Source organism: Seriola aureovittata, chromosome 2 (assembly GCF_021018895.1).
Source record: "Seriola aureovittata isolate HTS-2021-v1 ecotype China chromosome 2, ASM2101889v1, whole genome shotgun sequence".
Lineage (NCBI taxonomy): Eukaryota > Metazoa > Chordata > Actinopteri > Carangiformes > Carangidae > Seriola > Seriola aureovittata.
This window is the reverse complement of record NC_079365.1, coordinates 13,271,665-13,285,489: the sequence shown is the minus strand read 5'-3', so window position 1 is coordinate 13,285,489 and position 13,825 is coordinate 13,271,665. Positions and strand designations below refer to the sequence as shown.

Sequence of the window (13,825 nt, the reverse complement as noted above, 5' to 3'; positions counted from 1 at the left end):
GTGAAGGCAAGTTACTCACTATCTCAAAAAGGTAACATGCAGTATATCTGGTCACAGTGCATTTCACATAGATTTATATACAAGATATCATCGTCCTGCTGTTAAAAAAATGAATGAAAATGCGTCTAATAGGCTTCATTTTTATACTATATGAAACAGTAAGTAGAAAAATTGTGATACATTTATAATATATATTTGAAATAGACATGTTATATATATGCCATTTTGTTGTGTTTTCTGTTGTATTTTGCATATAAGGACCACCATAATTTTGATATGATTAGGATATACATTTTATATTCTATATCTTTTTGAAACACGTGAAATAAATGTAAATAAATTAAAGCTTTTAAGCAGTATGAAGATCTATGGTTTTCAACCCAATGCATGCTTTTATTTTGAAAAGGACAGGGATTAGTGTTACGGAAGAGATCTCAACTTCCGGAAAGGATTGTGTTTCGCATATAGATAAATAATTCACCTTCCTGGTTTGAAGGCTACCTTGTCAGGTAACTCATGTTCATTTAATGAATTAATCACAGCATATGTCCGCACAGTAGGTTGTTTAGCTAGCGTTATGGGTTGGCGTCGTCGTACGGACTTTTCTTTGAAGTCAGGTATATCCACAGAACAGCGTCGCCTGCTTGGCTGCTCAGCGCTAGCTAAGAGGTAACGTTAGCAAGCCGGAATATGAGCGATATCGTGACCAGCTGACTTATAAATGTATCGGTGATCGGTAAATGTTTATTCAGCCCCTTTTTATGAAGGATGACAAGCCGTGTAGGGATGATGGATTCATGTTAACTCGACAGTATCTTGCGGTTGTTTACATTTTGTACTCCATGTTCCGTCTGACGCTGCTAATCAACATCCGTCTGGCAGGTTTGCGAAGCAGTGAATTGGTCTAAGGTTTTGTTCGTGTTGTCAGCCTCAGCTCTGGATTATTTGTCCGTATATTGTCTTGATTCAGTGAGTATTATCTGATTATAACTGTCGGCCGATCATTTGGCCGGTGACATAGACCTAAACAAGTTCAGCCGCTTCTTTGTTCTTTTGTAGTGAATGGGATTTCTAATGAGACCCAGATACATTCATCAGCCATTTTAAATCAGGAGTTGGATAAATGGGTACCACGTTATAAAGCGTTTATAAGCTGTAATTAATGGATCTGTTATTGGTTAATAAATTGTTTGCTAATGTTTTTTTTCATTTCATTTCATTTCATATCAGTTATTTGTAGGAACTGCTTTTGGGTTGCCAGGTGTGGAAAAATCCGCCTCCGGCATGAGGATTTTGTATTTTTAGCCCTTTAATTCATTTACATCTGTGAGACCTCTCCAATGGCCTGTTTGACCACTCACCTTTGGGAAAGGGGCTTTAGGGCATCTGAACCTAAATCTATTTACAAACAGCTTATTAATTTTAATAACTACAGACCTGATGGCCTATTGTGTAACCCCTTATCAGTGACATATTAACATTTATAAGTGACAGACCAAATGTTTCTAATAACTTATTGCAAATTGACAAAGCCATTACCCGTTTAGTAATGGCTTATTAACACTTGCAACTCCTTATAGACAGTGAGAAACATAGTACCGTTTAGGGACATTTTCTAGAGTGACATGTTTATTTTCCTATTAACAAAATCAACATTTAGAGAGTGTTTAGAATTTATAAAGGACATATTTTGTTATTGTAAACTTGTAACTTCAAAATCAGTCATAACATAAACTAAAAAGCATCAATATTACGTTAGAAGAAATGACCTTGAAAATACTCTGGGTTTTCACTTATTTACAACTGGTCCCCTCTCAGGAGCAGGTTTCAGGTCACATCCATGGGTTGTTAAAAGGCTTGTCATTACCTGATAGAAGTATCGTCTGAAATTCCCTTAATGGAACAATAGCAGTAATTGAATTTACTCATTTACTGGCCAGTGATATATGGGCTATCATTGTATCATGCATATCTATTTATTATATATACAATATTTATTTTTATTCCTGCTTTTTTATTATTTGTACAAAACACAGGAACAGTCTGATCTGCATTTTGATACTGTTTTTTTCCCCACCTCTTGTCTTCATATAATAGCAGTTATGTTTTGTCATGTTTGTATATTGTGAGACACTGAGTACTGGTCACAAATTCCATGAATGTGTCAACATAGATACAGACCAATAAAGTTGATTGTGGTTCTGGTTGTGCAGGAGGAAATTGAAGTATACCATCTGAAGCAGAATACAGAGATTGTGAGTGGGTCATCAGGCAGTCTCCCTATGTCAGGCCGAAACGGGTCTGCAAGTGATGCAGACTGCCGGATCTCTGAGGACTGCCATGTCCCAGATGTTGAGTTGATGGAGCTGGGGCCGCTGCTGGAGGAAGGAGGGGGGCGCCAGGCAGCAGCTAAAGGCGTCCATCCAGAGGTAGGACTGTTTCACAAGATCCCCAGAGAGAAGTTGTTTCTGCTCAGTAGCTTCAGTAATCTCTTGTGGTGTCTTTGAAGGGAGCTGCCATGCTTGCTGATGAGGAAGAGGAGGATGATGAGGTGGGAGAGGTCCTTACCTTACCACTTCAGGCTCACCACGCCATGGAGAAGATGGAAGAGTTTGTACACAAGGTTCGTTGAACTTGTAGAGGTACCACTTTATATTACAGCACCAGTCCAGGTTTTAATTTGCCAGTCAAATGCCAGTCAAAGGTTTATACTTTTCACTCCGACACAGCGACCTGGGATTAACCCATGTTTGGGGTTGGTGTGAACAGGTTAGTACATGTTATTCAATCTAGTTTCCCTGTTCGCAACCTGGGCTTTACAATAATTCAAAAGTGCTTAGCTTTAGTATGAAACAGTGAACATAGATTTTTATAATAACATGTTTTTTACTATAGAAATATGATATCTTGTTATAAACCTATAGTAGATATTGGTGATTGATTGATGAGGAAAGAAAAGAGATCCTATCACATTACACAATTTGGCCCACATCCTTAAATTGAACCAGCATAAATATTGCAGCGACCACGTTAAGAGCTGAAACGTAACACCCTGCTCATCTCGTAGGCGTGCAGGTGTACAATTCTGTGGTTTTGCTGCGAGGTTAATGGATATACAGTTGCAGATCTGGATGAACAGCAGCAACCCGGGATTAACCTGTGATTGCTGTGTAGTTTGACTGAGTCATATGTGAGTTTCACATGTTTTTATAATCCACGTCAGACACGGGATTTATGTGTTATATAAGACACTCACCCGTCACCATGGGAGGCAAATGTCCGGTTATGCACAGCTGACAAAAAGAGTTAACTGATAACTGTAACAAATTGTTAGAAATGTGAGAAATGAATTATTGCCCAACAGAGACAAACAAACAAAGATGATGTCAGCATCAATTATAAGATAAATATTCATAATTTTGTCTGCTACAGATGAGTATTTATAGTCACCAAGAGAAAATTCTTATCCAATGAATTAAATAATCATATAACTTGTATTTTCAAACTTGAGGGTACTTAACTAATATATTGTGATTATATATGTTGAGACTTTACCTTAAATACTAAAATATGGTAAAAATTCTTCTAAACCTTTGACTAGCAGTGTACATTTTTGGTCATCTCAGAGAACTGCGCACTGAGACAGAAACGTGAAAAATTAATATTTTGAAAGCTTTACAACTGCCAATAACACAAACTAAAATCAATGTCTGTTTTACTTAAATCTCCATAACATTTCTCACTCGTTAACCTTTTCAGGTATACAGTCATTCTAAATCAAGTAAATCTTGCTTTTCAGGTTTGGGAGGGGCGCTGGAGGGTCATCCCTTTTCATGTCCTGCCAGAGTGGCTAAAGGACAACGATTACCTCCTGCATGGACATCGACCCCCAATGCCCTCCTTTCGAGCCTGTTTTGGAAGCATCTTCAGAATTCACACTGAGACAGGAAACATCTGGACTCACCTGTTAGGTGAGAATTTAAAGGCCTGCATAACATTCCTAAATTGCTGAGCAGGGATTTTTAGCAACATATTCTCATTTGGTTTACGACCAGACATTTTGGTTTGATAACATACTTTTATCAGGAAACTCTGGACACTCTGGTCTTTTCTGTTGTCGGTTGTTAATGAAACTGGTTTGTTTTCTCCCTCAGGGCTGATCTTATTCATTTGTCTGGGCACGTTAACCATGCTGCGGCCCAACATGTATTTTATGGCCCCACTGCAAGAGAAAGTGGTGTTTGGGATGTTCTTCCTGGGAGCTGTGCTCTGCCTCAGCTTCTCCTGGCTTTTCCATACAGTCTACTGCCACTCTGAGAAAGTGTCTCGCACCTTCTCCAAGTAAGGCCTTTTACTGTCAAACTGTCCTAAAGGAATAATTTGTAACTGTCAAAGTCTTCTCCTATTTTAGGCTCCCTTGTAGTAGGTGGGTTTTTAATTTCAGTCATCCATATGCGTCATCATACTGGACATGCAGCTCCAGCTTGCCACCTAGAGTTCAGTGCAATTAATGAGGAAAACGTTAATCCGTGCAAAATGATTCATAGTTCAGCCAAATCTAACATGATGCTACAGCAACCTGCCATTGTGAATTTAATTCATTTCAAGAATTTACAGTATTGCTGTTTTTAAATTAGGTGCTTTCTCTCCTTACCCTTTCAAGATCCATCTGTTAGTTTCTTACCCATAGAGTGTGAATGCATCATCGAGTGATTTGATATTTTCCTCAGTTCAGTTCCACGTTCAGACTTAAGCTTGTGAATGTTTTTAGAAAATGTTTTTGGGACCAACATGTGGTAGGTACAACAATCAAGAGACACAAAAGACTGTATATTAAAAAAAGGAAAATTCAGGTGGGAGAACAGCCATCCATTCATCACAGGGTTAGTGATTTGACCCCTGGTCCCTCCTGTTCATATGATACTGCCTGAATTGTCATTTGTCATTGAACTTCAGCCTCAAAAATACTTACAGATCCGATAACTGTACATTCTGGTGTCATTGTACAGTATGTCCTACATGAATAGTGATTATAAAGCAGAGATAGACTCAGAAATTTAAATGATCAGAAACATGAAAAAGACTTTTGCTTTTTTGCATCCAGCAGATCTTCCAGCCCAACACCCTCTCTTTCCTCTCTCCCCTCTTTCCTCAGACTTGACTACTCGGGCATTGCCCTCCTGATCATGGGCTCTTTCGTGCCCTGGCTGTACTACTCGTTCTATTGTTCCCCTCAGCCTCGACTTATCTACCTCACCATTGTATGTGTCCTCGGCATTGCCGCCATCATAGTGGCCCAGTGGGACCGCTTCTCCACACCTCGTCACAGGCCAACAAGAGCAGGTATTCACCAGTTGAGGATAATAGCCATGTTTTAGATAGGCGATAATTTTCTTCCAGTGGAAACACTGATAACATGTCGTGGTTATGAATGACTGTTGATGATTGATGATCTTATAATAATGATCTTTGTCTTGTAATGTTTAGAAATGTAGATGTTGATTTTTTTTTTTTTTTTCAAAATTACACCAAGTAACTCAAGTCCATGCTTCTCTTAGGTGTGTTCATGGGTCTGGGACTAAGCGGCATTGTCCCCACCATGCACTTCACCATCGAGGAGGGTTTTGTTAAGGCCACCACTGTCGGCCAGATGGGTTGGTTCTACTTGATGGGAGCGATGTATATCACTGGTGCTGGTCTGTATGCAGCTAGGATCCCTGAACGCTATTTCCCTGGCAAGTGTGACATCTGGGTAAGTATTTAACGTGTTTACATACCAGAACTTTCAGGTGCTTGGTTAATAGATTAGATAGTTAATAAATTGTTAAGGATATGAACTGTTTTTTCTCCAAAATCAATCATTTGATTTTGAGTTCCAGCACCAAATATGAGACGGCTTCCTTAAGTACAGAAAAATCAAATGGCAGCTCAACTCATTAGCCAAGGAATCTGTTGTCTGTTTAGCTTTAAGTTATCCTCCAATAGCTTAAAACTGTATTGCTTAAAATTAGGAGACTCAAAAGCGACATATTGTATGAATCAACTTCCAAAACACTCGATCCTGCACATACCATAATATAAATCAACATTGTTGATGTTTTTCAACTCCCCGGTTTGTAATACAGGGACTTCCGTTACCAATTTATAGTTTCCAAACTTAAGTCAATCAGTTGCACAAATGATTTCACTCGAGCACAGATATGACAATGCAGAGCCACAGAAGACATTATTCAGCTGTTTTCACAGGCTGATAGATGGTCCCTGTGAGTAGCAACTGACTCTGAATGTAAGGTATAAATACTGAGGTCAAAAATGTAGTGTCCAGGGTCGTCCTGATAGCCAAATGAACTGCACCACGTAACTACAACATCCACTCTTCAAACTGTTAAACAACAAGATTAAAATGTACTATTTGGAACAGACAAGTGTCTGTAACCCATTTAAAAAATACCAATACTCAGGGGCTAAAGTGTACCAGGATGATCCTGAGTGTCGAAACAGAGACAGACAGGCTGGAAACACAAGACAAGTCCTTTTAACTTCATTGTTGCAGAAGTGACAACCTGCTTATCCAGGAACACATAAGAACCTCTGCGTTATAAATTCATGAGGCTTAGATCAGCTCTACATATGATCAAAAAAGAGCAGCGGACCAGAATCACAGAAAGATGTGGTTCTGGTGTGAACAGCCAGACTACTGCTCACGCAACACAAGAGTTGAACTGGCATTAAACCTCAAATTAAAATACACAGGCCAGGCATACCTCAGTTCTCAGAATGAATAGCGGGCAGCTTTTCCACTGGTTTTTATTCAGAAATAGCAACATGCAGTCGACATGCAGTGCGGTTAGTCTGGTGCGCAGTCTGTTAACTGTGAGACACGCGGTGGAGAATACCCGCTCAGATGGTACTGATGTCTCAGGATATTTTAACTGTTAACTGATCGTATTGATCGGACAAAATTCTTATTCTTATTGTCAGGTAACGGCTACACTGCTAAAACTCTCACAATGCAATGCATCACCCTCACTTCTGATATAACAGACACGTACACACAACTTTGTAAATCATGTATTAAATAGAGAATTAATGATTGAGCTATAATTTTGGATGTTTTTGGATATTGGTTAATTTAATTATAATATTAATTTTCTTATTTGATTTAGCAGGTGAGTGGTAATAAATCTTGCTAATGCACATATATTTCTTTCCCTGTCTCTAGTTCCATTCCCATCAGATTTTTCATGTTCTGGTCGTGGCAGCAGCGTTCATCCATTTCTACGGCGTTTCCAACCTGCAGGAGTTTCGCTACGGCCTCGAGGGAGGATGCACAGATGACACTCTACTCTGAGAGCCCTGACTGTGACTTACTCATACTTTTCTTTATAGCCCCACAAACACACACACACACACACACACACACACACACACACACACACACTTAAAATGCTGCTGGAATTCAATAGTCACTTATTGCTCCTTCTGTACTTCTGATTTGCTCACATTCTGTTTGGGTTCTGACGGTCTTTCTGCTTTGGCTCTTTTTTGCTCAAATAAAGTAGCATTGACTAGCCAATGAGCTATGGAGGGAATCTTCAACGGTCACCACTTCTTCAATAATTATGAAGCTTAAAGTATGTGTTTCAAAGAAAGGTCAAAATGGGACTTAAACCAAAATCATGTATTCCTGTAACTGATGTTCATTTCCGAGAAGCTCACTAGTAGCCCAACTTCTCCATAGTCTGTTACCATTGCACAAAGAGTATAGAGAGTTTTATTTGTACTGTAGCAGAGAGCACATACTATAAACAATTCATTTTCTCCTTCCCATTTTCCTTAGAGGTTAGAGGACGAATGTACTGTCAGCCAGAAGCATCTTGTAGAGCAGTCCAGGGCCAGTTAGGTGCTTGAGAGCCTGCACACATTTGCTTGAGGAGGATGAAAGTATACACAGATAGTGTGTATGGAATTCATCAGATTTTTTTTTTTGATTGACACTGATTGTGCAGCTTTCCATTAAAACCTGTAGAAATCTGTACAAACCCACCTATGTCCACTCTGCAATAAAACATGAACTGTACTCTCAAAGCCCAGTCAGTACTCTAAAATCCCATTGTCACAAAATAAAATAAGAAATGAATAAAAGGAACGTATAGTTTAGATCCCATAAATATGATGTACAGATGTGTCACAGTAACACTATGGGTAATGGTAATCAGGTCCTTGACCAAAATGAATCAAAGGGTTGGATCTTTCTCGTTTTTTTTTTTTTGTCTGTTTTTTTTTTTTTATTATTTTATACTGAAATGCGTAGAAGTTCCTTTGTATTGGATGCATTATTTTAATTGAAAAAAGTCACACAAAAAAAATTCAAATTGTTTAATGGCACGGAAAAGCTGTAAAAGTTTTTTGCTCCTGTGGAAAAATAAATTAGCTCAGTTCAGGTCAGACTAAGATGCTTAAAATGCTGAAGTGAAAAGAACTCACCTGCCATCTTTTTTCAGTCAGACAACACATGATTTGTAGAGTAATAGTTCCTGGGCTACGCACAATGTACAGATCTAGATCGGTCAAATTGTGTTTTTGTCAGCTAAAGATCTTTCTTTTGTGCTAGATTTCAAATGCAATGAGAGGTGTAAATATCAAATGCACCCTAGTGTATGCTATAAAATTCTAAACTTTAAATCACCATATGGGGTTTAAAATGTGTTATGTATGATTGATATAAACTTTTAGTATTCCTGTGCCTTAGGCCAATGGAAATGTTTTTAAATAAAACGGCCTATCTTAACAGTCAAGGGAGCTTCAAGGATTTCCAGATGTTGACTTTTCTTGTTTTCCTTGCCATATATATACACAATCAAATCATTATTGAACTTACAACTCCATTGATAGGTTGTATCAACTGCTGTTTAAGACTCCTTTTTCTAGATCAACTTATTCAAGCTTTATTACAAAGACTAAAACAACGTGTATTCTTGACTTTGTGTAATGTCCTGTGTAGAAGGTGATAAGTCATACATTTCACTGAAATGTAAACATAAATATTTATTAATGGTAATCTTGGAAAATTATTGTAATAAATTTTTTTCCACATGTATAAACATGGTGTCCAGTTGTATCCGGTGCATATTAAAAGATTCGGGCTATATAAGCAGCTGGCGAGAGTGATGTACACTCAGCAGAGTGAGCAGATTTCTTAGAAATGTGAGACCTTGACATTTGAAAATGTCACAGCAGCCGCAAGCAACTGTGAAGACAACAGGATTCATCATCTACTGCTCATCGCTTGTTCGTAACTACAAAATACAAAATTAGTTTTCTCTCTTTAAAACAGTTTTATTGATCTCTGGAGATCAACCGTTATTATGTTTTGAGCATGTAAACCTCTGCAAAACAACAGCTGTTCATCATTTCCCAGTCATCTACTAGAATTAGCTGCCGGTTGGAAATCAGCGGCAGAAAAGATGTATAGGATGTGCTCACAGCTGATGTAGAAAATACTACATAATTGTATGAAATACCAGACTATCAGGAAAATAAATCAGATATAAGTATAAGCACTCAGTGTTAACATGTCTCCCTCAAGGCTTCACGATCATATAGCATTTTTCATTTCATCATCAAAGGTGTATTCAATCTCCATCTCAATACAGATCTGCACTCAGTAATAAACAATTATGCTGATGATTATTTCTTAGTCCTAATTCCCAAATCCTTTGAACATTGGGGCTTTATACAATGATAAATTCTGCAAAATATCAAGTGGGACAGACTCACCCTGAATGTGATGTTCAACAACATCCCAACCCAATTTTTCTAATTATATTATCTTGTCTCTTATGTCTGGATCATGTTTTGCAAAAAACATCTTCCATTTCCTCCAGTTTTTTTCCTTTCTGACAAACTTTAGAATGAAAATATTAATGAAAAATTTCCAACTAATATTATTTTTTTTAAAAATAAGAAAAAGCCTGTTTAATCAGGAACTAAAGTACAGGCAAGTGTTTCTGGACGGAGTACTTAGTGGCTGGTACACTTCAAGACCAGCTAGTATGCTAGCTTAGCCTTTGCCAACCTGTCTGTCTTACCATTTTATTGTCGTATTCAGCGCTTGTTTTTCCTTCAACCATTAGGTACGTATCATTTGACAAATGTGCATAAGTAATTATTATGTGTATGTAATGTAGTTATTTGTTGTATAATAGCAGAATTTCGTGTTAGCGCTGATGTTAGCATAAATGCAATGGGCGGGGCTTACATTTACAGCGACTGTATCAGGCCAATAGCTATTAAAACTAAACTTAACTAAAACTTAAAACTATAAGTTAATATTTTCAGAGGCTGGCCATTCCGGTCTGCAGACTGCCCGGTCTGTGAGCTGAAAACAGTCAGTCACTGTCCCTCGGATCAGTCCGATTGGGCTGGTGAAAGACGCCCTGTCTCAAGCCTTTTGTGCATCAGCATCAGAGTACATTTGCTGTTTGTCAGGGCTCGTGATGGACAACAGTCAGCAGTCCAAAGAAAGCACGGAGAGGTCCGACCTGGTTTCTGAGGACGGCAAGAACAGCAAGTCTGTTCTGTGTCAGCGCTGCGGGTCCAAGGTGCTGTGTCCGGGGATGGCTGTGTTTGCAGAGAAAGAGGTATGGTGTGATGGGCTGACACACAGATAGTTGCCTGTAAGTTCTGGATAATACTGCATTAGGGGTATTAAATGTGTCTAATTGCATTAGTGCAGCACCGTTTCATCTAAAAGGAGTACAAGGTGCTTTACATGAAAACAAAACCAGTATTGCAATGCAACTAAGTGCATTTACTCAAGTAAAAACTGAAGGTGCTTGTACTTAACTGAATTATTTCCATTTCCGTCTGAAATTAATTTATTTCACAGCTAGAGTTACTAATCTATTTAATGACAAAGCTGCTCCATATAAAACATACAATACATTTTGAAAATATGATGCACTATTATAGATTAACCCACCTAGCAGTAAATAAAGTAGTTGATATCTTCACCTTTACTAACACACTAACTAAATACTACCTGCATATTGATACATCAGCAAACAATAATCTAGTATGATTATATTTAATAGCTTATTTTATGCATGCAAGTCATTTGCTTTTGATACTTATAGTACATTTTGCTAATAATGATCATGTTCTTTAGTGATGTTAGTTATAGAGAATTCTTATGTTGTCAGATCATTTACTTAAGTAAAAGTAAAGGATCTGAAAACTTCCCCTGCCACTGAATAAAACAATAAGCAGTCCCTATACATACTCACACGCATAAACACAATGACATATACACATACATACAAATATACAAGAACAACAATACCAAGGCACCGGTCAGTTACTTTGTATAGGCTGCTTATATAGACTGCTTTTAAATGGTCACATTGTCAGAGTTATAATCAGCAGGCAGACTCTTTAGTTATTTAGGCATATAAATGTTACATGCAATCACAGGACGTTGTAGGAACATGAAGGAGACTGGTGCCTTGTAACCGGAGAGATCTGCAGTGCTCATAAAATGAAAGCAAGGTTGACATGTACGGTGGAGCAAGGTAATTTAGGGCGCTGTATACCAGGTGGAAGATTTTAAACTGCACTCTGAAAGCAACAGGTAGCCAGTGGAGGTTTCTGACAAAAGCAGTGATATGGTCTGATTTTTTTTGTCCTTTTATCCCTGCTAGGTCTGGCCATATGCGAAGGAAGACATCCAAATTAGACTAACACTATAGCAGTATTGATTTTGAGTTCTGTCAAGTGTTTGTATTATATCAGAGGCTGTGTTTTTCTCCCACCAGCTGTTCCTACCCGCCATGCGGAAAAAGAGCGGCGTCAGCAGCACAGAGGGCTCAGTGGACGGGGACACTCTGACTGCCCACTGGTTAGTGGACGACATGTACACTTTTGAGAATGTGGGCTTCACTAACGACGTGGGGAGAATCAAGTATCTTATCTGTGCGGATTGCGAGATTGGACCAATCGGCTGGCACTGTTTGGATGACAAGAAAAGTTTCTACGTCGCTGTGGAGAGGGTGAATCATGCATAGTGTAACTTCATATGAGGGCCCACAAGAACTTTAAAAAATGTGTTGGCAGGCTATGCATCTTTTCATGGATTTACTCCAGAGTTGACCCCCAGCCTACCTAATATATCACACACACACACACACACACACACACACACACACACACTGTACATACAGATCTGGTTGTTGATGTGTACAGACTTATTCATGATAACAGTGCAATGTCTATATCAATCACCTGGAGCACACTGACCATTTTGTTCTAATAAAATTGTTTTTTGGGACGTAGTCAGATGCCATCCTGCAGCTGTTTCTTGAGTAATGTGATGCTAGTTCTCTTCATCTCAGTGTCTTTTAACCCACAAAAAAATCACTCCCATTCAGACTTTTATGATGGACCTGTATATATTATATGTACAATTTCTCTACAAGAGTTAGTGCTCCATAGTGTATGATGATGTATGTTGAGTGCTGAAACATTTAGTCAATACGCAGTAAATTAGTCAGACTTTTGATAACTGATTCATCCTTTAAGTTGATTATAAAGCAAACACTTTTATTAGTTCCAGCCTCTCAAATAATGATGGTTTGTTGCTTTTTTGTTATTTCATATCATTGTAAATTGTTGTCTAACACAACAAATAATTTGAAAATGGCTCATGCATGGCAATGATTTCACTTTTTCTTTTAAATTTTATAAGTTAATTGATTACTTGAATTATTTTATAGATTATTCAAGTCTGGAAATAATCATTTGTCACTCATTGTCACAAAAGTATCAAGTCCTTGTTTGTGTGTGTTTGACCCAAAAATACAGGGACCGGATCCCATGTTGTAATTTACAATGAGTGTCATTGCCTGACATTCAGCTTACTTCATTTCTTTTTAATGAAAGGGCTACAAGAGGAATTTACCCTGTAAACATTGTCAGTTATAAAATTGTTATTAAAGCTTATGCATGGTTTCACAATTCTGAAGTACCCAATGAGGCAAGTGCGAATGCTGTTACAAATTGCTCAGTGAACAAGCCAAGAATAGTTTGCTATTCAGATGAGCAGGAAAATTAATGCCAGTGCAATGAGGGCCGTTGGGGCTCTTGGTAGTCTTAAATCCTTGGCTGTGTGCAATACATGACTGCTAGGTAATCCGTGGGGGGATGTTAGCTGGATAAGTTTATTTATCAAATTTGTACTCACTGACAGTTAACCTGTAAACATTGAAATGTGTCAGCAAAAGTAGTGTTAACAGACCACTGCAGTAATAAAGGGAGGAGGGGGGTCATTTGAGTGACCTTAACCCTTTTCAACCTTCATACATATTCATTTTATGGTGAATTTGCAATATGATGTAGTTTGTTGTTATCTTGTGTGGTCTGCGCACATGTCAGTCAAAGGCTGTGCCTCCACCCAGTAAACTGAACCCCCACCAAATCAGTGTCAGTGGTGCTGGTCAGCAGAATACACCATGAGTGTTAGTGGTGGAGCTGTGTGTGCTTCCCTTTGTGTTTTTGTGTTTTCACGAATGAAAACAATCATGGATGTAGAGTATTAAATTCAGACTACTATATAAATGTGGAATTACAGCCATTGTACAAATGATCATCATTTTATATTAAGAGGACAAGAGTGTATATGCTAAATTTGTGAGATCTAATTCTCATGCCCATATTGATAAAAAAAAATACAACAAATAACTCTATACATAATAATCAAGATCAGACACTTGGAATAATTGGATAAAATGGTGGTTGTCAAGGGTTTTTTGTTAAAGTAATCTTGACC

The 13,825-nt window shown here is 38.1% G+C and overlaps 2 protein-coding genes across 3 annotated transcripts; both read left to right on the top strand.

Moving 5' to 3' along the window:
• Window positions 1-409: 409 nt before the first annotated feature.
• Window positions 410-9,104, top strand: adipor1a (adiponectin receptor 1a). 2 transcript variants are annotated; one of them, XM_056403802.1, is made up of 8 exons: window positions 410-509; window positions 2,214-2,429; window positions 2,510-2,623; window positions 3,800-3,971; window positions 4,155-4,341; window positions 5,156-5,343; window positions 5,559-5,752; window positions 7,223-9,104. In XM_056403802.1, exons 2-8 carry the CDS (start codon window positions 2,283-2,285, stop codon window positions 7,349-7,351), a joined length of 1,131 nt encoding a protein of 376 aa, XP_056259777.1. In that variant the 5' UTR covers window positions 410-509; window positions 2,214-2,282; the 3' UTR covers window positions 7,352-9,104. The 2 variants fall into 2 exon arrangements, with proteins under 2 accessions (XP_056259777.1, XP_056259769.1); XM_056403794.1 differs by lacking the exon at window positions 410-509 and adding an exon at window positions 562-669.
• Window positions 9,105-9,994: 890 nt separating this feature from the next.
• Window positions 9,995-13,014, top strand: rabif (RAB interacting factor). The gene is made up of 3 exons (XM_056365578.1): window positions 9,995-10,136; window positions 10,492-10,643; window positions 11,817-13,014. The coding sequence occupies exons 2-3, from the start codon at window positions 10,500-10,502 to the stop codon at window positions 12,063-12,065; spliced, it is 393 nt and encodes a 130-aa protein (XP_056221553.1). The 5' UTR covers window positions 9,995-10,136; window positions 10,492-10,499; the 3' UTR covers window positions 12,066-13,014.
• The last annotated feature ends 811 nt before the right edge of the window (window positions 13,015-13,825 follow it).